This window comes from Megalopta genalis, chromosome 1 (assembly GCF_051020955.1).
Source record: "Megalopta genalis isolate 19385.01 chromosome 1, iyMegGena1_principal, whole genome shotgun sequence".
NCBI classification, from domain to species: domain Eukaryota; kingdom Metazoa; phylum Arthropoda; class Insecta; order Hymenoptera; family Halictidae; genus Megalopta; species Megalopta genalis.
Genome location: NC_135013.1, coordinates 42,984,772 through 43,005,596, shown reverse-complemented (window position 1 = coordinate 43,005,596; position 20,825 = coordinate 42,984,772). Strand labels below are relative to the sequence as shown.

The following is a 20,825-nucleotide window of genomic DNA, read 5'->3' as shown; positions in this document are numbered from 1 at the left end:
ATACTGTACTAAGTTATATAACTTAGTACATCTTTTGCATATGAAATTGAGTTACACTTCTAACAGTTTTTAAAAAAAGAAATGTAAAAATTGATATCGTCTTCATATTTTATCGAATAATTTGTGAAATGAGGAATTATTATACCTAATTATAACTATAAATTGTGTTTCATACATTTTTTATTGTGTGCTTCATGCCTATTTTTCTCAAAAGAATGTTTCTAAACACAAGAACCATCTATCGATTCAACATGATTGAAATTTTATCAGATTATTTTTTAATAGTATTCACTATAAATTGTCGTAGAATTTTTGATAACATGGATTTTTAAAACTTGAAAATGCAGGATTGTTGGATTGAAAATTGCTTGCTTATACATGATAAAACTTCAGATAAAAGTTATACGTTTTCTAAATAATGTTGAAAATGGCGAGAGAATTTCAATAAAGTCGAAACTATATGTGTGCATATATCACTATAATAAAGGATAGTAAAGACATTATAGTGATAGGTGGAGCTATCGATAGCTAACACGAAGTACATACTACAATTTACTGAACTGATGTTATGCTTTGTAACAATGGCAACAGTGTCTATCAGTTGAACCAACAATAGTAATAATATACGCAAAAATTTTGAAGTTTGAAGTTTGAATAAAAAAAATAGGAGGAATTATTTAGATGAATTACACGCTTTAAAAGTTTTCAATATTTTACGCATCTTGTTTTAATTATTGTGTTATCTTATACAGTCTAAACAATAATTGATACTTTCTAAGCTACCTGAATAATGGTATATTTATTTGTCATTATACAGCTCAGTATTTACAGTTTTCAAATAATGTTTTCTTCAAAATCAACAACAATTCAAAAATATTTTTAAATTTATTGCTATTAACTACAAGCAACATTACAAACACAAAATTTAGATTCATTGGTCATTATATCTTTATTTGTTATATTTTATATTACTAGTACTACATTAAATTCGAATAATTTTCATTGTAGACGTTAATGAAATATTGCACCTTACCAAAAGGTTTTAACCTAACTTATAATGCGTTTAATCTTCTTTCATGGTTCAAATACAATAAAAAATGAAAAATCTTTTCCTCTTTTTTTGAAATGTTTTAAGATCCTAATTCGCGGTTTCTAATTATATATATATATATATATATATATACTAATAATGTAAGATAATTATAATAGAAAGATAAATAGTTGATAAAAACAAAAAGAATGCTGTACAATTGTGCAATAATTGTACATTGTGTATGAGAAAAGTGTATCCAGCAAAAATAGAACAGAAGATTCATAACTAAATTGCGACTTTTTATGGAAAATAAAAATTGTCTGCATCAAGTGCAAGAGATAGAAACTAAGTAGTAAGTTCCTTCTGCTTGAAATAATTTTAGTAAATTAAAAATAATATATCGACATTTTATAATTCTTTTAATCTATCAATTATTATTTAATAATTTAATTAATAATCAACTATTATTTAATGAAATTAATATTCAATTAGGTAAAGTATCTATACCTTTGTAATATCATTTTAGTTAACAAAATAAGTAACGTTTCTTATAAATATATAGTAATCTTTAATCAAAGAAAATAAATATTACTATTATACTCATTGCAATGGGACAAAACATTGAATTACGTAACAGTTTTGTACATTTATGTAAAATGAAATAAAAACGCTTACGAAACATAAATCTTCTTTAACAAAATACATAATATTCCTTAGAAAAATATGATAGTACTTGAATAAATATGTTATTCCAATCTTGGAACTGGAAATTACGTACTGTTTAAAATATAAAATTACACTGTATAAAGTGTATATTATAGGGTAGTGGAGCCGGTTACTGTAGGGTGACGTATTAATGTGCCTTTGGTTTATTTTTAGGCATAATTAATTTTATATTTGTTGAATAAGACGCATAAAATTGTTGTATTCTTTCATTATGTTTATTTTTTCATAGAAATATTTAATACGTGTTGTTCGAGAAATATAAAGTTAACTATACCGGAAAACAAATCAAAGACACAGCAATTGGTCACCTCACAGTAATCGGCTCCATTTCCCTATTTCAAATAATTATTTCCAGTACATCTTTAAAAAATACCATTTCAATTAATAAATTTTTTTGCCACAACATAGATAACTATTTTCAATAATTACACTTGTCTCTATGACGTCAAATATTCTATGATTCATTATCTATTTCCAGTACTTTTTCAAATACTTTTATCCAGGTCTGATGGGGAACCCTATTGCTTATAAACGGATATGTACATTAAGAGCAAACTAACCCGTACCTTGAATTGTATACCGAAAACATAGATTTACAATGAAATCTATCGATATTTTGGACACGCCTGTAAACTGAAATCCTCTAAAATGGGGCATGCATTCAAATATTCGATGATAATATTGACTAAGCAGGATATCCGGTTAGCTATACATTTTCTGTGAGCGTGTCTGTATAGTAAATGGTCTCGTGTGGGACGCGCAAGGTCTCGTATCGGGTCCTCCTCTCTGGTTGCTGAACAGTCAAGGCCAGATTTGACCTTCTCTACGCTATATACCAGCAAGGGGGACGAAGCGCTGCGCTTTCTCGAGGATCATCGAGCGTCGTGCACAGTACCGACATGGAAATCCATTAAGGTCAGGACATCCCGTTCTAACCATCATCACAAATCATAGGTTTAATGGAACAATAAATTGATATTCATACCTCGTTCGGTTTTGCCACCCCCCGGTTCCGAATGCTTTTAAATTGCGCCCATAGGCTGGAAGCTTTTTAAAATCATAACCACCCGCTGAAGGGACGCATTCAATGACATTGGATACTAACGTAGAGGCTGCGCATCTTTATGAAGATTTTTTACCGCCATCTGGAGTGAAATAAAATTTGATTGCCTACGTTATTAGAATATTGTATGAATATTCTGGGATGTAACAGTGAATTGGTGCGCATGATTCGATTTTATTCTTTTTTGAAAATCTCCAAAACCTATGGATACAGAAAACTTAGACTGCTGACGAAGATGAAGAAAATTTCGTGATAATTTCTCTTAATATAAAATTTCTCTTAATACTTCGTGAAAAGATGTTGTGATATAATTATACTTTGACGTTAACGTTTTGAATTTTATTTGATGTATTGAGATCCTTGTTTTTGTGAAGCAGTTTCATTGTAACCTCCGTGTATGTGACGATAGACGTTTCACGAAAATAGGATCTACTGTTTCATACACGCACACACACACACACACAATGCAAACAATTTTTATATTACATACAAATTCACATATAATAAATATTCATATATAATATTATATAGCTTCATTGTATGGGGAAACGATTGGCTAATTTCAAACCAAAAATAATTCACTTTCAAATACCATGTATACTACTATATATATAATAATACTATACTGATTTATAAAACTTGAAAGTGAATTATTTTTATATATCACCCATCTCCTAAGAAGAAGGACAAGCATCTCGATGTGTGACATGTGTAACATTAAAGTAATGCTACTAGTCTAGTAGGAATGAAAAATTAAATGACTTCGGTACCTTTAGGAATCTTTCATTCACACATAATAATAGAACACCTTTGTCAGAAAAATAAAGGTGCAATGAAAAGGCAATAGAGAAAAGGCGGAAAATGTATAAAGATTTACGTATGAATAGAAACCAAAAAAGGAGAATACCAAATAATAAATTAAATAAAAAAGAAGATAATATATATATATATATATATATATATATATATATATTTTTAGGATTCAAATAACATAATGTAATATAGTATAGTGTAATGTAGGGCAGTGTACTAATTAATGTAATATAGTAGGATGAAATACAACATAATATAATAGGCCTTAGTTTTTAGGTTTCAACTGGAAAGAGTGAGAAAAAGAGATTAAAAGAGAGAGAGAGAGAGAGAGAGAGAGAGAAAACAATTAGTAAGATAAGATATGTATAACAAACCAAGTAGAAAGGCTGCAAGGCTGTATTACAAATATTGATAGTAATACAACCTTTTTGTATAAAATTTTTGTATACTTCCAGAATTGAATATTGAATATAAATATAAATATATAATATCATAAATATGGGGAATAAGAATTGTTAATATATGCAGAGGGGGAGACAAATGGTGTTAGAGCAATTCCAGGAAATACGCATACAATATATGTATATGGAAATTTATAAATTAGGAAAATTTATGGATGGAGGAATAAGGCAAACATGAGAGATAATATTGAATTGAATAAATAAGCAAAACATTTGGCGGATTTATGAGAACATATCAGAAAATAAAAGAAAAAGTTAGAAAAATATAAACTGTAACAGAGAAACAAAGAAAAATATAAAATGTAATAAAAAGGGAAAGGAAAATATAAAGAATAACAGAACAAAATAAAAAGATAATTTACGTTTCAACCCTCATTCGTCCCTTTTGTAATTTTGACACATACTCTCATTGATTTCAAATATACAGTATTTAATTTCAAATATAGGAAAATATCAAGTTGGGAATACATATGAAGTATTGAATGTTGGTTTTGCTGCATAACTTTTTAGGATAACTCATATACATATATAATACTTATAAATGTGAATATTGCATATTTCATAATGTAAGAACTATTTAGTAATAGTTGTGAAATTATTTTTTTAAGTCCGAAAATATCGAATTGTTTATGTCCTATTTTACTTAACCATTGTTTAACTCTAATATTATGTTCGAATTCATATGGCATTGTAATAGATATTTGAACCGACTCTTGTGTAAGATAAGCGTGCAAATCAATTTTACATTGCACTTTTCCACCATATGTTACAGCACAATTGTAAATTGATCAATTTTTAAGTCATTTTTGGAAATCGTCAGATTTTCGGTAGAGCGCTATAAATGTAGAAATTAAGTGAACAAAATAGACAGTTAATATGAATAATGATATTTGCGCAAAGAGTAACTGTATACCAATTACTGTCAATGCATAAAATTAAAATTTGCATAAATGTATCATGCTGACAAAGTATCGATAAACCGTAAATCACATATTTCGTAAATGTGCATAATTCTATCTTTTTATTCTTATTAATAGAAATTCAAGGAAACCAAATTGTTAAAACCATAAATATAAAAAAATAGTTTACGTATAATTATTTATACGTATTATATATATTATACGTATATTACGTATAATTAAAATTACAATCATGTACTATTCACATGAAAATTAAAACTCTAACGATGTACTATTTACATGTGCACTTAAAACTCCAATTATGTGCTATTTACATGTCAAGTTAAAATTCCAATTATGTACTATTTACATGTACAGTTAAAATTCTAATTGTATATTATTTATATGTACAATTAAAATCCCAATTCTCGCGATGCGGTTACAACCGTTGGAAATATAAAATTTAAATGCTCAAACGATAATATTTGCAGCATAAAGAACATTGAAATATTTTGCATAAAACCATTTCCATTTCGGTAATCCAAATTTATTTAATTAATGGTAAATAAAATAATGCACGACTCTTACATGCTTACGAATTTTATGGTGCGTGCATATTGCGAATTCGCCACTGTGAAGTCATTTGTGTATAATCGTTACGAATTTTTTTTTCTTTCTAACTTTCTGTTACGAATAATCGCTCTCTATGAAACCATTCTGTACTTTTACAAACTGAAATAAAGCTCATTAGCTCTCCAGGTGCACGGACTGCTGAAAAGTGAAGTAGTTTCAGTATTTTTAACGAGGAATAATACTGGAAAGACGAAATGAAATTGTTGGAAATGCTGGCTGCATTGAATGCCGGATGAGAATTACGGAATCTATTCTTTCTATTTAAAATTCTTTAGTTCAACTGAAAATATTAAAAACAGATAGATTCTTTCTATTTAAAATCTTCCTTAGTTGCAAATATTAAACTGGCTAATTTTCTTAATTGCACTTGGTCCCAAGCGACTTATACCTATGAAACCTATGAAAATAAATATTGCATAAGAAATGGAATCAACATACCTGTATACTGTTGTAATACAGTATATTATCTTTTAATTTAATAAAATATAAAATAAATTTAATACAAAATAAAATGTCTAAATCATAGATATGACAATAAAAACTAAAAGGAAAAAGAATTAACTGTTTATAAATCATTAAAGTAAATCCATTTGATAACACGTGTTCAAAAAATAGCACCGCGTATTTCGCGCCACTTTATGATTGTAAAGATACTGCAAGTATTATTTATACTAAACTCATTTTAGGAATAAATTCCAAGCTGGTACTTATCAATTCAATGAAATAAGTAAGAAGAAAATTCAATAAAAATAAATCATAATTATCTATTATTTTTTTAGATGGCCAGCATCGAAGTTTCTTTATCGACAACTCCGAGACGCAAGAAGGGTGGTAGCGTTTCTGGCGGAATCGCGTCACCCGCTGGGCATCGAAACAGGGATCATTACAAAGAATTGGACGCCCTCAGGATTGCGCTGCGTGACAAAGAAAATATTATTCAAACGTAAGCAAACTTTTTATTTTCGTTCTTCGACTTTCTGTAATTGAAAACAGTTTAGGACAGGATTGATCGTGAATTTTGCATAAAATATGTATTGAATGCTTGTTTCCATAAATTTCAACAAATAATGCTATAATCATGTTTCGATCTTCTTAAACATTTTGTAAAAATTTCCTAGGATACAATCCTCAAAAATATAGCATTTGTAATCATTTTGTAACGAAAATCACTCTACAGAAAATTTCATTGAAGTCTGAGGGGCCTTTGCAAGTCATTATGAAGTGTACGTGATTGCAGTTTCAGTCAATATCATTTTACCACTCCACCAAAAATTTTCTTTCCAACTGTATAAATATGTGGAGAAACCAAAATAAATCTTCAATAATTTGCATAGAAGCAATAGTTAAATTTATTCTTTCTTATATTTACTTATCAAAAGAGTTAAATATTGATAAAAATAACTATAATTATTATTGTGTTGTATTATTTTCAACTCGGTAAAATAATTAAAAAGGAAAATAAATATCCATGTAATTTATATGTCTTGCAATTAATGCATAGAATTTTTATTTTGCATGAAAGTCTGCTGTCTAATAATTATCATGAATCAGTAATATTAATACTGTACATATTGAAATTTTCCACCACGAAAGTTAATGAAAGTTATTTGTTACAGTCAACCAATAATTAGATTCAAAACATGAGCACAATTATCAAAATTACTTTAATAGCCGATTAAATGAAGTGAAAATTACTATCTTGAAGGATTTTTAAAATGGCTTTTAAAATCGACCATGTCGTTGTATGCTATTTTCTGGATTTCAGATTAAAAGGACAGCTATGCAACAGCCTAACTAATCGATTGGCATTGCGTAACGGTGCACCACCTTTGACCGAGGCAGACAGAAAAGCCACCGAGGAACGCCTACAGAGGTTACGACGTGATGCGGACAATAAACGACTGGCGATTAAAAACTTGAAACTTGCACTTGAGCGGCTCGACATAACTGAGTAAGTACTTATAATAGAACTTCGACGTCCATTGTGTACGGTAACGTCGTTATTATGAGTCTGAATTGTTGAGCCAGAGCACAAGTGGCATATTTCGCACATTTTACTGCCAGCCTTTTGTCATTTTTATAGAATGGGGGACTGGAAAAATATCTGCAGATATTTGTGTTGTTGCAGCTTTATGTTGTTCAGAACAGTTACTTTGCATTATTCGAAACCGGGACTGTATTTCTCTCGATATTCCTTTTTTCGTAGATAAATAAAATTTCTTCATGAAATTAGGTTCACATACTCTGCAATTTCAGAAAGAAGACGGAACATGGTACGATTTATTTTATTTTATTTATTTATATTTATACGTTCATATTTATTTTATTTATTATTTATATTTATTTATTTATATTTTTTTTTTTATTATTATTATATTAATGGTACTTTCAATTACTAAAATGTGTCTAAGAAGAGCTCGATCATTTTCTTTTAAATAATAATTTGAAACAAACTTGTTACGCTGTATTATTGTAAATCATTTGATGGATTATGGATGAGATTATTGCAGTTTTGTTTTTTGTTTAATAAACTATTAAATGTTGTTCTTCGATTTTAAATGGACTTCTTTAAAAAAAATAGTTTCTCATGTCAAAGATATGTCATAAAATATTGTGAAAATTTCAGAAAAATACGGTGTACAAGTTCCTTAAAATAATTTTTCACAATTAAAGAGTTGTATTTAAAAAAAAAGTAACATGAAAAGTAACTGTAAAAGAAACTATGGAGAAATATTAATTAACATTATGTTTCTAGATAAAACGTATATAAATATAGATGTGATGAAGATGATGACAACTTGAAAAAATAAAGCTTACCAGGAAGAGTGTAAAACCGTTTTTTAATTAGACAATATTTTGTTAATCAAAATAATAAACAAGGGGAATAATGCGCATAAAACAGGGTGAAAAATATACACTAAATCGTAAAGATAGTTATGACGAAACTCATAATAAGATACGTGTATTAAATACATCGCAGCACTACTACATGAATCTAGGAGATTAAATTCTATGAGACTAAATTGTTCTTTACGGACCGAATTATGAAATTAAATAAATTAATAAAGAAATAAATAAGATTTTTGTAATAGGTCGGGAAGTGTGCCTGTAGTATTGTCATAGTGATAATTTGAGAATCGTGGATTTAAATTGCATTACTGTAATCAGTGTCAAATAGTAGTTGAGTATTTTGTGATTATTTTTATAATTGATTATTAAAATTGATCATGATAATCACAGCTATTAATCAATGAAGCATTTCTGGAAAAGATAGTAAAATATAAAAAATTTGATAACCTGTAATCATTAATCATTAATTTGCAACCTATCCTGCAGATTGTCAAAAAAATTTTAGCATCGTTATATGATTAAATATCATGATTTCTGTATTACTCGGTAAATGTATTTATCAATCACGAACGCGATCTTATGTTAATTATAATCGTTAGTAACTGAATTACTCTTTGTCCAACTCTGACTGTAATCTAAAGTGTGTAATACTATCATTGGAAGACAATTATTCGGTTTTATTAAAGATCTGATTACACTTTATACATGTATTTATAGCAAAAAATTTTCTCATAAACCTGAGACACGACACGTAATTGGATCAAGTTCTTTTAAGAGTAACGGGGGTCTCACGCGAATGCTCATGTGACTGATAATATAGTGTGTCTATTTGTAGCGGAACGCAACAAATATTTTGAAAAATATAAATGATAAGGAAAAATGTTTCACATCGAAGCTATAGTTGCATGATGTCAAGAAACAGATATTATATTCCTATTTATTTGACTTACAATTATCTTAGAACATCCAATAAAGATGACGATAATATTTCGAAATGGATATTGTAATTAACATAGATTTTTATAGCCAACATCAAGACGTTTTCAAAGCGATATATACAATTTATGCTAATGCTATACATTAATGATTATACTGCGGATTTTATGCATTTATAACAAAAACGAATAAGTGAAATATTTAACAAAATACACATTAGCAGTATTTAACGTCATTATTATATTGTTTATAATCTACTAAAATAATAAATAGAAGAAATAATTTTCAATTTAAAGAGGTATTCTGCCGTTTTTCAAAAAATTTTTAGGACTTTTTTTTAAAAGAATTATTAAATCTTTTGTATATGATTTTGGCAGATACATGGCTGAATATTTGAAGTGCATGATGAATTTTTTAAAGTAAATACTTAAAAAACACATCTTATTGTGAGTGTTTTATAGAAATTCTGTTGACAATTGACATGATTTCGGCTTTCTTGCTTATTCAAAGCAAAAAAGATTGGAATCTTTTTATTTAGTGTATGAAATAATAATTGAAGCAAAAAAAACACAGCAATCTTAATTGTTTACAAAACGGCGATATTTTTTACTGAAATTATCGATCCTGCAAATATTTTTTGTCTTTAGCATGTAAAAAAAGATAAAAAATACCGACAGATGTTAACAATTTTGGTTGATACGAAAGCAGGATATATGGTGAATAAATTTCAAGTCAATCGAAGACATTGATGAGCTTTCAAGAAAATGTGTTTAAAATGCAAATTCTTATCAATTATATGGGAGTATTTACACATAAAGTGGTGTGCATAATTATAGACTCAAAGTAACTTTTACATTGTTACTGATATATGATGTTTTATTAAGGTTTTGATTTAATATCGCTAAAAAAATTTACGAATCTTTATGCAAGATAAAAATGGTCGAAGTCCAGTGTAAGAAATAGAAATTGAAAAAATATGAATTGCTTCTTTTAATAATTTTAGTAAGTCGAAAATAGTGCAATAACGTTATTAAATTCTTCTAATATCTTCACTATTTTGTATTTCATTTACTCGTTTTTATTATAAATTCATCTATTAAATCCACAGTCTAATAATTATACACACCACTATATTTCAGTCATATATAACTTCGTTATATTTACGACTACAAAGAAATCGTTTCGCACACCTGTTCTAAAATTCTTATACTTTGAGAAAGTATAAAAAGAAAATTGCTTGTTCGAAGGCTCAAAACCAGAATACCCCCCTAACATCTGCTTTTGCAATTAATATAGATAATTTTTATTTTGTAGGGAATTCCACAGTCTATTAATAACGTGAATAAAAAATATAATAATAATAATAATGCAATTTTCCATTAAGAAATTCGCTTGTAACCTCCACAGGACATTTTAAGATCATCGCAATCTAAATGTATAATGGTATGACATGTACCCTTTGGCGTCGTACAAATTTCATCTAAAAAATTGTTAGTATCGTTCACATTTTTCGAGATACGGAAATGTTCTGCTTTAAACTGGACACACTGTACATGCAGCAGAACTTCGTCTATCCGCACTTCGTTTATACGAACAAGTTTTTGTTTACTATCAGTTATATGTACTTATAACGGACCCCCTATTATCCGAACTCCGTTTCAATGTATATATTTTCCATTATACGATAGCAAGTACAAATAAATTGACTTTTCATGAGCAATTGAACGTGTTCGGGTCGAAATTGTTGTTCAACCTCGTTTATCTGAACGTCAGCTCCTATCATTGGAACTAGTCAGAGCAGCTGCTGGGGATAACTAGTGAGCCGAACTCGCTGATTATCCGAACGACATCGTTCCCTCACAGGTTTTCATAAACGAAAGAAATGTTACTCTAATACCATTACTACCCAGAAATAAATTCTACGTACAAAAATAATAAGATTCAGAATTTATCTCTGACGTATCTTTATATCTGCCATTTTTAATGAAATGCCGACGAATTTCCATAGGTCATACCAAAAGTGTAATTTCTTATTGTTGCGTATTTTGTTTAAAACAATGACGTTTAGCATTAATTTGTAGGATAACTCATAGATACGCGTGCATATTGAATCAATACTTTGACCTTTATTAGGATTCGCGAAACGTATGAATGTTGAAAACGTAATTGATGTTGAATGGCTCAGCTTTCCAATTTTAATTTGACTAAATAAAATACTTTAACTTGATTATATTTTTGAAGTTGCTAACATGGCAGTCAAAATGTTAGTATTTCATACGACTGTGTCTACTTCAATCCTATTTGTAACTAGATGAAACGAGTTCAACTACCCCAAACTGTCGGTAAAATCAGATCAATAGAACCACAATTTGTCGAAAACGAAATCAAAATGGGATATGTTTACATGAATTAAGTACGTTTATCGTTTCTATGTGCCAGAATCCAGTAGTACTCTGAAGAAATAGTTCACCCTATACAAAGTAAACCTTGTAACATGATGACATTATATAACTCATAAAATATTTATTGTACGAAAAAATGTTTCAGATAGTATTCTAATCAGTTTTATGTTATTTTGCTTTTTTACCAATATATGATTTCACACCCTACCTGACGTAATACTTTTTTAATGTAGAATTCAACGCTTTATTCGAATTCGGAAAGAAATATTAACTATTCCATTTTAAATTACTGAAGATGACCTTTATATATTGGTAAAAAAGCAAAGTAACATAAAACTGATTAGAATACGATATGCTCCCACTAGAAGCCATGCAACTTCTATCTGAAACATTTTTTTGTACAACAAATATTTTATGAATTATTTGATGTCATGTTACGAGAACCCCACCCTGTATATTTTAACATAGATTATATTATATCGTTTGAGATAGATCAGTATAAAATTGATTTCTGCCTTCATTTCATAAGCAATTGTAATTTTTGTTAATGTTAACAGTTCCATTTAATTTAGAAATATTTCGATCCACACAACATTTTCACTTTTATTTTTAGCTTTTTCCTTGGAATATGCATTTTTATTTAAAATATTTTCATGGTTAGCAGTTATCACGAACGATTTTATGAGAGTGAAGCCTTTATTGATGGATAGTCTCAGGGGTAAAACTACAAACCATAAAAATAACATGTCTTAGATGTCGTATGAAACGCTTCTGCAAGCTTGCATATTCGCCGATCCACGAAGCATTATATTTCTCCTAAAGACGATTTTCTATAGACGAGGAAATAATAAGGAAATGATAAAAAATTTCTGGGCAACCTAGCATGTACATTCGCATAAAATTTCACGCGTAGCAAGGAAGTGATCGTGATTAACTTTTGTCAATGTGGGAAACATAAGGTTGTATCATAAACCCTGCTGAAGAACATGCTGTTTGTGGGAACTTTGTATTGGAAAGCGTGAGAAAGATGATACTGTTTCTGCACACATTCTATTTTCCATTAGTGTGCGGGTACTACAATAATTTGTTGAAGATTAATAAGAGTATGAAGTACTATTTTAAACAGTCCGTCATCACAAGACTACAGACTTTTATGCAAGATAAAAATTATTTAATTCAAAAATAAATACAATATAATAAATAAATAAAATATTTATAAAATAACCTTGACAAAATGTCTTCCCTTTTCTGTAGTCATTTTAATAAGTTATACATATTATAAAATAAAGGTATCCTTAAATTCGTCTAATGCCTCCACATTTCTTGTATTTGATCTGGTCATTTTTGTCAAAAATGCATAAAGACCACAGTGTAATCGTCACGTTTATAAACAGCAAGTGTGCGTTTTGGAATATTTATCATTAATACACAAGTTGTTTTCATTTGATCGCATTAGTATAAAACTTATCATTTGTTCCAATATTTAAAACGAAACACAATGTAATTTCCTTAAACTAAAGATTCTATTGATTGGAATTACATGTAAATCATCTATATTTCTTTATTATCTCTATCAAAATTATAAATTTCTATTATTATAAAGATATTAAATTGCAAATGTTTAATTTTTAAACTCAAAACACAAGTTGTAGTAATACTACCAGAAAATAGGCAAATACAGAATAACATTATTTTTAATGAATATATTACAATAAATAAAAGATTTTCATGGATAGCCTCTATAAATAAAATGAAACTAGTCTACAGTTAAACTATATTATTGTTTTATTTTCTTTTATCTCTCAATATTGTTTTTCATGGATAGCCTCTATAAATAAAATGAAACTAGTCTACAGTTAAACTATATTATTGTTTTATTTTCTTTTATCTCTCAATATTGTTTTTCATGGATATTCAATGAAAATGAAATCAAAATGAAATAAAACAATCAGTTAAAAATGAAACGGCTATTCGCAGTAATATCACAATCACGTGTTGAACACAGTAGTAGTAAAATGCTTTCATCAGTGATGGAAGGAAACCTTCTTGTCATGCTAACCAGCGTTGGCTTAATTGTCAAGTTCCAACATGTACGGCGCAATCGTGATCGAGTGAAGCAGTTTAGTGTAATTAAATTTAACCGCAACTCCTTAATTAACAAAATAAATTGACAAATGTTCAAGAAAATTGCTAAGGTAAACGCGCCCCGCCCCTTTTCAAACACAAATGAATCACGTTTGAATATTCCTAATAATAGTAAAGAAGATTGCAATAATAGTAATGAAGCAATTTATTAAAAAATGTAATGTCGCAATTATACATTCAGTATTTTTTATAATATTTCAGAGTATGACGGAACAATATATTATTATTATTCAACGCCTTATTGTTACACATTTTACAGTAGAAATTATACCAAATACGGGGAAGATTTACGAGAAAACGTGGCATACAATTTATGTATCGTTTATTCTTCTAATTTTTCAATTCTTGGACTGTAGTGCCCCACGCATAAATGAAATTATGGGCATGAGAAATCGACTTTCTCTCAACATTATCTTCTCTAGTTTTTACTTCTTATACGAAGAAGGATTTTTTAAATATTGTTTTCATATTTTTAAAATTTTTTAATAAGTTTCTGTGATATTGATCGATGTGGAGTTTTGTAGACTTTTTTTACACAAGACTTGCATAATCCATCTGCCTGCCAATTCGATTATAGGGTAGGTCTCACAAATACAATACATTATTTTCAGACGTATTATTTAAGAAAATATAGCTTCTCATTCTAACTGTAATTTGTATTATTAATACGAATACAGATATTGTTTATAGAATAGCGGGTTCTTTGCTTGCGCGACTTATTGCCGCTTTCATTATGTAAACGAATATCTCGCATTTATTTCTTATACTTTTGATTAAAAAAACAAATATTCAAAATATTTTGACAGGAATTATCACTTTTATAGGTTAACATTTAGTTTTTTGTTTATTTAGTAATGCGCGTCTTATGATTCAGAAAACAAATAAAGTATATTGCATTGATAGAAATATTAGCATTAGATTTTTTATGAAAATAAGAAACTTTCAGAATTTTCTTTAAATGTTGGAAAAATAATATGAAATCGTAGAGTCGATTTTTTTCATACACCTAATATTTTTCGTCTTTCACATTTCTATTAAATATACAATACAACGAAATTTGTCTACATATTATAATATTGCAACGAAATTATATTAAAATGAATAAAAAAAAGTCGAGTTGTCTATGACGATAATTAATAAGAATTGCGGCGTCTTCCCAAGGAAAGACTTCGTAATCTCTCCCTCGAGGTTGGCAACCTGAGATCTGACAGTTCAGATACCTGACTTTCATCTATGGAAGCAGTAAATTATCGTATTAGTAAAATAATTTTATTTATTTTTTGCACACAAATAAAAATGTGCAATCTATCTTTGTTAAATATTGTGTTTGGAGTATTAATAAATTAAACAAACAGGGAGAATTTTATAATCAACTCACCAATAATTAAAAATATATACTTTATACATTTTTCATTTTCACAAAATGCTGTTTTCGATTTTTAGAACTTTTTTGATTTTTTCAAAAGAAAAATACAAAATTCTAAGACTTTCTAAATGTGTTGAAATCAAATCAAGAAATATGAAATTTATAAAATTAAACGAAGAAGTCGATTGAAAGCACTACACAAAATTACAGACAATTGTAAAGAATTGTGAATTTCTTTTGAAAAAAGTTATATAAATTAATCCATAGGAACAGGACAGCAATAGCTAGTATTCATACATTAAAAATATTTGTTTTCTCTAGAACAAATAATTTTTATATAAGTTTATCGTAGATGTCTAACTAATAAAAATGTTGCTGAAATTGATCGAGTCGAAACGAATGTTTGTTCGTGTACCGTATAAACTAGAATTATTTGTTCTAGTAATATCGACGTTCGAATCCAACAAGCGGAGTTAGAGTACAGACTTGGCCGAGAAGAATTGGAACTTCTAACCCTTCGTGAAGAAAGTCGAGCTCTTCAAGCAGCTTTGGAGTTGGCAGAGTCTCAAGAAAAACAAAAGAACGACACGATATTCAGGTACCTCTTCGTAGATATGTACGTAGTAGTGGAACACTTATCTTTCATCTATATTCCAGCGTCCTTACAGGAAAAGAAATACATAACTGCAAAAACTTTTTAATTTCGGAAAATCCCGTGATAAAATGATATATTAATAAACTATATTGATAAAATGATACACTAATATACAAATATTTCTGTGACAAATGGTTACACAAACTTCTTTGTTCAAAAATATATCATCATTAGACTGCAAATACTAATGCGGTAAAAATCATCTTCATCAATTTCAACAAACCTAAGTCAAAGAGAAATATTTTCTATCTTTAATAATTTTAGTGAGATGAAAATAATATATAGATGTTCCTAAATTCTTTTAATATTTTTATTGTTTTATATTTCATGTACTCACATTTTTGTCATAAGTACATAAAATCCGCGGTCTATTTGTGAATTCGCAAGTACTATGACAAAGAATTGTTAGAACAATGTCGTTATTTATCTCCTATTTATTCTTTTGTGTAAACTTCAATTATATAATTATATAATTGCTAACCTCTTCCATGGATATTTGTTATGTATGTTCACTGTTCGGGCACTTACGGTTGAATTAACAGAAAAATTAACGACATCGTTCCCACGTGCCCGTAATTCTATTCAATAATTTCACTTTCTTCTATTTAGTTGTATTTCTGGTTCCACGCAAGTCACGATCCATGCAGTGGAAGTTAGCGCAGACCCGAAGAGCCCTCGTTTTGGGGCGGGTCCGAGGGAAGATACACCTGGCCTTTACGTCGATTGGGCAGTTGAAGATTCCGGACTGTGCAAGGGAGACAGGTTCGAACATATTTCTGTACTGCTTAGAATTGTGTACACTAAACATGATATTTTTCTCTTCCTTTTTAATATTCATTATTTATTGTTTCCGTAATATCAAGTAATAATTACACAACATAAATAGTATGATGTGCCTTTTGCTGTTTTTAGCGACAAGCTTGCAATAATCATCTTTGTTTGGCGTTATTCTTAATTCAATTTATTTGGTGTGGATATTAAGACGGCGGTTCAATTAAGTCAAAATGGTGTTTTCATTTTAGTACTATAGCCAAGTATAACAAGATCCAAAACTTTTGAAGTTACAGTAACGAAAGTAACACAATAGACCAAGCAGTTGAAGCAACTCTAAATAAAACCTGGGAAAAGAACTAAAAGAAATAAAGATCAGCAAAAAGATAAAAGAAATGAAGAAATGGTATCTAAAATAAACAATAAATCCTAATGGGTGACCCCATTGATAACCAGTTGACTATATGACTATATGTATGCAATGTGTAAAAACAACATTATCAAAAATAACCATCGAAGAAAAATAATTTTGTATATTCAAGGTCATATGAAGGTCATAACGTCGTAGATGCATCTTATTGCATCTTATCGCATGCATCTCTTATTGTTACCACAACATTAGATCTGAATAAATATACAAATCAAAAAGTTATTCCTAATAACGAATAATTATTCTTTGACTAGAATTATATTCAATTATTATTTCGAATATATCCTATACAATATTTCGAATGAATTCTATGAAAAAAATTTTATTCTTTGTTCGAATAAAATTTCTCCAACTCTGACTGTCAAATGACATAGTAATCGTACTATTACTCTCAAGATTTCTCGTACTCCTAAATGTAGATAATCAGAAAAACTGTTAGATTTCTTGTCTTTATTGATTAAAAGTAAAATAAAACATGTTTTTCGTTTTATTGGAAAACTTCGACGAATTCGTTATAACGATTCTGCTTAAAAAGAAGGAACGCGCGTTAATTAGACATGAACGTAAAAGAAAGTATAGGCCTAGAATATAAAAGATGAAAGAGAAAGAAAAAATTAGTAAAGAAGAGTTAGGTAAACACAGAATGTGTAGCACTGTGTGGTTACGCTAAGTAACTCAGCTATCGGTGGAGAACAATACAGCAATCTTGGTATTCGGTTCTCAACAGGTCACCGTAGCGTGAAGCAGCACCGGAAGTTCGCCGTATGCCCCCACTAATTGCACCTGCGACTTCACATGACCCCATCTTCTATACCTACTCCAAACCATTTCCACATATCCACCTCCTCGACAGAAATTCGTTAAAATCTAAACACCTGCGCTTCGAATCGTTGTTGCGTTACGAAATCGAAAGACATCACAGTATAGTTTGTATAATATTTTATCAAAAATTTTGGAATATTACTCATGATTGCTATTTTGTGGAAGCATTTTATTACAATTTAATATGCAGTATATTTTGTATATTTTTGTACTTTTCGAAACTGTTTCCTATAATTTTCCTAGTACAATTTCATGAGTATTTCATTACAATGTTTGACATTTTTACTTGTTCTATTAGAGAAACTATGTATATCTTTTATAGAATCTTATTTGCCATATTTGACAAGAGAGAACGGTTTTCGACGTTTTATAGTACCTTAAAATATTCTGTGCGAACGTTTTAATTATTCATTAACGAACTGACAATGTACAGGTGTATTTATAACTCGAATTAAAAATATTGTTAATACACAATACAGGTGACTTAATGTGCGAACATAGGAAATGGTATTATTTATACATGTGTCGTGCGTTTGTATAAAAACACGTCCATCTTTTGCCTTTTTTTTGGATAATTGTTTTTGGTTGATATTGTTGCAAACGTAATCTGGTATCATCAGGGTGTCTATTCATATACTGTTTACTCGATCTTTCGTTACATAAAAGTAGGAAAAAATATAACGTGCAGTTAGTCCAATATATTTCCGTACATCTTTTGAAACGGAATAACTTTTTTATAATTGGACCAAAGGATCTAAATTTTATTGAGACGTTAGAGCAAATAATTTACTAGACAATGGCTAAAAAATTGTTTTCAAAAATTCTAATTGATTATCATGATAAAAAGATTAAGAAATGATATTTTTGTAACTTTTTTATCTGAACCTAGAACAAAAAAAATGCATTTTGTAGATCTCGATTGTAACTTCTGTTTATGCTAAAAAATTTTTTCTTATATCGTCTATAGTCAAACTGATACTAATTAAAAATCTTACACGTTTTTCATTTGAAATAAACAAATTGGTCGTAATCATGGACATAATGGGGCGATCTTTTTAAGATTCGACTATGTTTCAAAGTAGCCAATGCCACCAATTTGAACCTTTCTTCACCCCGAAACTTTGTAAATGTTATTGAAACATGAATGAATAAACCTTGTAAATGCGACTTCAGAAGGTGTTATAAAAAAAAATACCAAAGAAAGTTAAACAAAAACGGAATATACTAGAATATCTCATTAACGCATCTGTGACATACCACTATTTTTTGACTAGGCCTAGATACTAATTGGTATCTTAGAATATTCAAACACATTAAGACCAGGATTTGTATCACGAAAATAGAAAAAATAATTACTTTGTCCAATTCAAATTTTCCAGTTGCAGTTACCTTCATAGAAATGCTTTAATTTAATGGTTTTGATCTTTTGGTGAAGATTTGGCAATGTGTTATAAGCAATTGTCATTTCAATACTCATAGGTATAGATGACTATACATTTTAGGATCTTGGAAGTGAACGGAAAGCTCGTGGTGGGAGCAGGAAGGAGCGACTTGGCAAGACTACTGGCTGTCGCACCCGATGCGGCACAAATCGTGGTCCTTCGAAAAGGTGAATCCCTTGCAGCACTCCGCACACTTCGATCAGATAACCTCAGGCTGACTCATAGAATCGGATATCTCGAGGAACAGGTTAGGGATCTTCTGGCACCAAGTAGAGCCGAGATCCCCGCAGATCCTCCGCCAACACGCCAAGAGCAAGTTCAGGTGCTGGCCCAGACATATTATTACATTCAGATATCACGTAAGAGTCAAGATTTCGGGTATACTAGGTCACGATAAGAAGCTAACACCATTTCGTTGATTTCACGAGTATTTATTTCTATGGATTCACACATGTCGATCTAACTTATGAAACATGTTACATAGTTGCATGTTGTCGCGTATAGTAAACCCTCTTGACATAAGATACAAATTTGTATTGTGTCAACGAAAATATTAATTTTATTCTTTTCTAATTTTTCAATTTTGTATTTTTATTTTATTTTTTAATTTTTAATTTTTAATTTTTCGTTTTTGTTTTATTTTTTTTTATTTTGTTTATTACTTTATTTGTCGTATGCACTAAATAAAACAATATTACAATACAAACGATGTATTATATGCTTCACTATAATATGTACTTTTAATGTAATAAAACGTACATTTATTTAAAAAACAAATTTGACTCAAATATTAACGATATGTACAGTTTCTTAACTTTGTTCGATAAGTGTGAAGAATTAGTACGCAACGCTACCACGTTATTACAACCCTGTGTATTTAACAAAATTGAAAGCTCTCTCGAGTTCTTTAAATGATGGATACATTAAATTAAACTTTTGTTACAATAATGGATATTAACAAAGACGACATTAATATTCGTTTCAATAAACCGAAATGTATAACTTGCTGTATTTTAACAATATTTTTATACAATAGAAACTTCTCCATAAACTTCTCAAAAAGTATCCTCTCAGTTTAAAACATTCAGTATTTATATATTTCCTACTTAAAAATAAGTGAGAACAATGAATTTTACCGAAATTCATATTCGGAATTACATATAGTGTCAACGTTAAAAATACAACACGGTTGACATAGTCACTAAAAATATTTGTGACGCTCATGAAGAACATGATCCGTTTGGTTTTGATAAACCAAGGTCAACAATATTTTAAACTGGAATATTAAAAGCATTAATTGAGGGAAAAGCTTTTAAATCGGAACTCCAAATTGAAAATAGAATTAAAAGATTGATAGATGGGAGTACGTGCTCCATAT

At 29.1% G+C, this 20,825-nt stretch overlaps 1 protein-coding gene across 3 annotated transcripts in view; it reads left to right on the top strand.

The window, feature by feature from the left end:
* sprt (PDZ domain-containing protein sprite) overlaps nt 1–20,825 on the top strand; it is a 112,691-nt gene that overhangs the window by 85,577 nt on the left and 6,289 nt on the right. For all 3 annotated transcript variants that reach the window (XM_033473226.2, XM_033473315.2, XM_033473399.2), the window contains 5 exons: nt 6,408–6,571; nt 7,394–7,579; nt 15,770–15,925; nt 16,592–16,744; nt 19,508–19,769. In XM_033473226.2, coding sequence (XP_033329117.2) covers nt 6,408–6,571; nt 7,394–7,579; nt 15,770–15,925; nt 16,592–16,744; nt 19,508–19,769 — 921 coding nt within the window. The remainder of the gene's footprint in view (nt 1–6,407; nt 6,572–7,393; nt 7,580–15,769; nt 15,926–16,591; nt 16,745–19,507; nt 19,770–20,825) is intronic.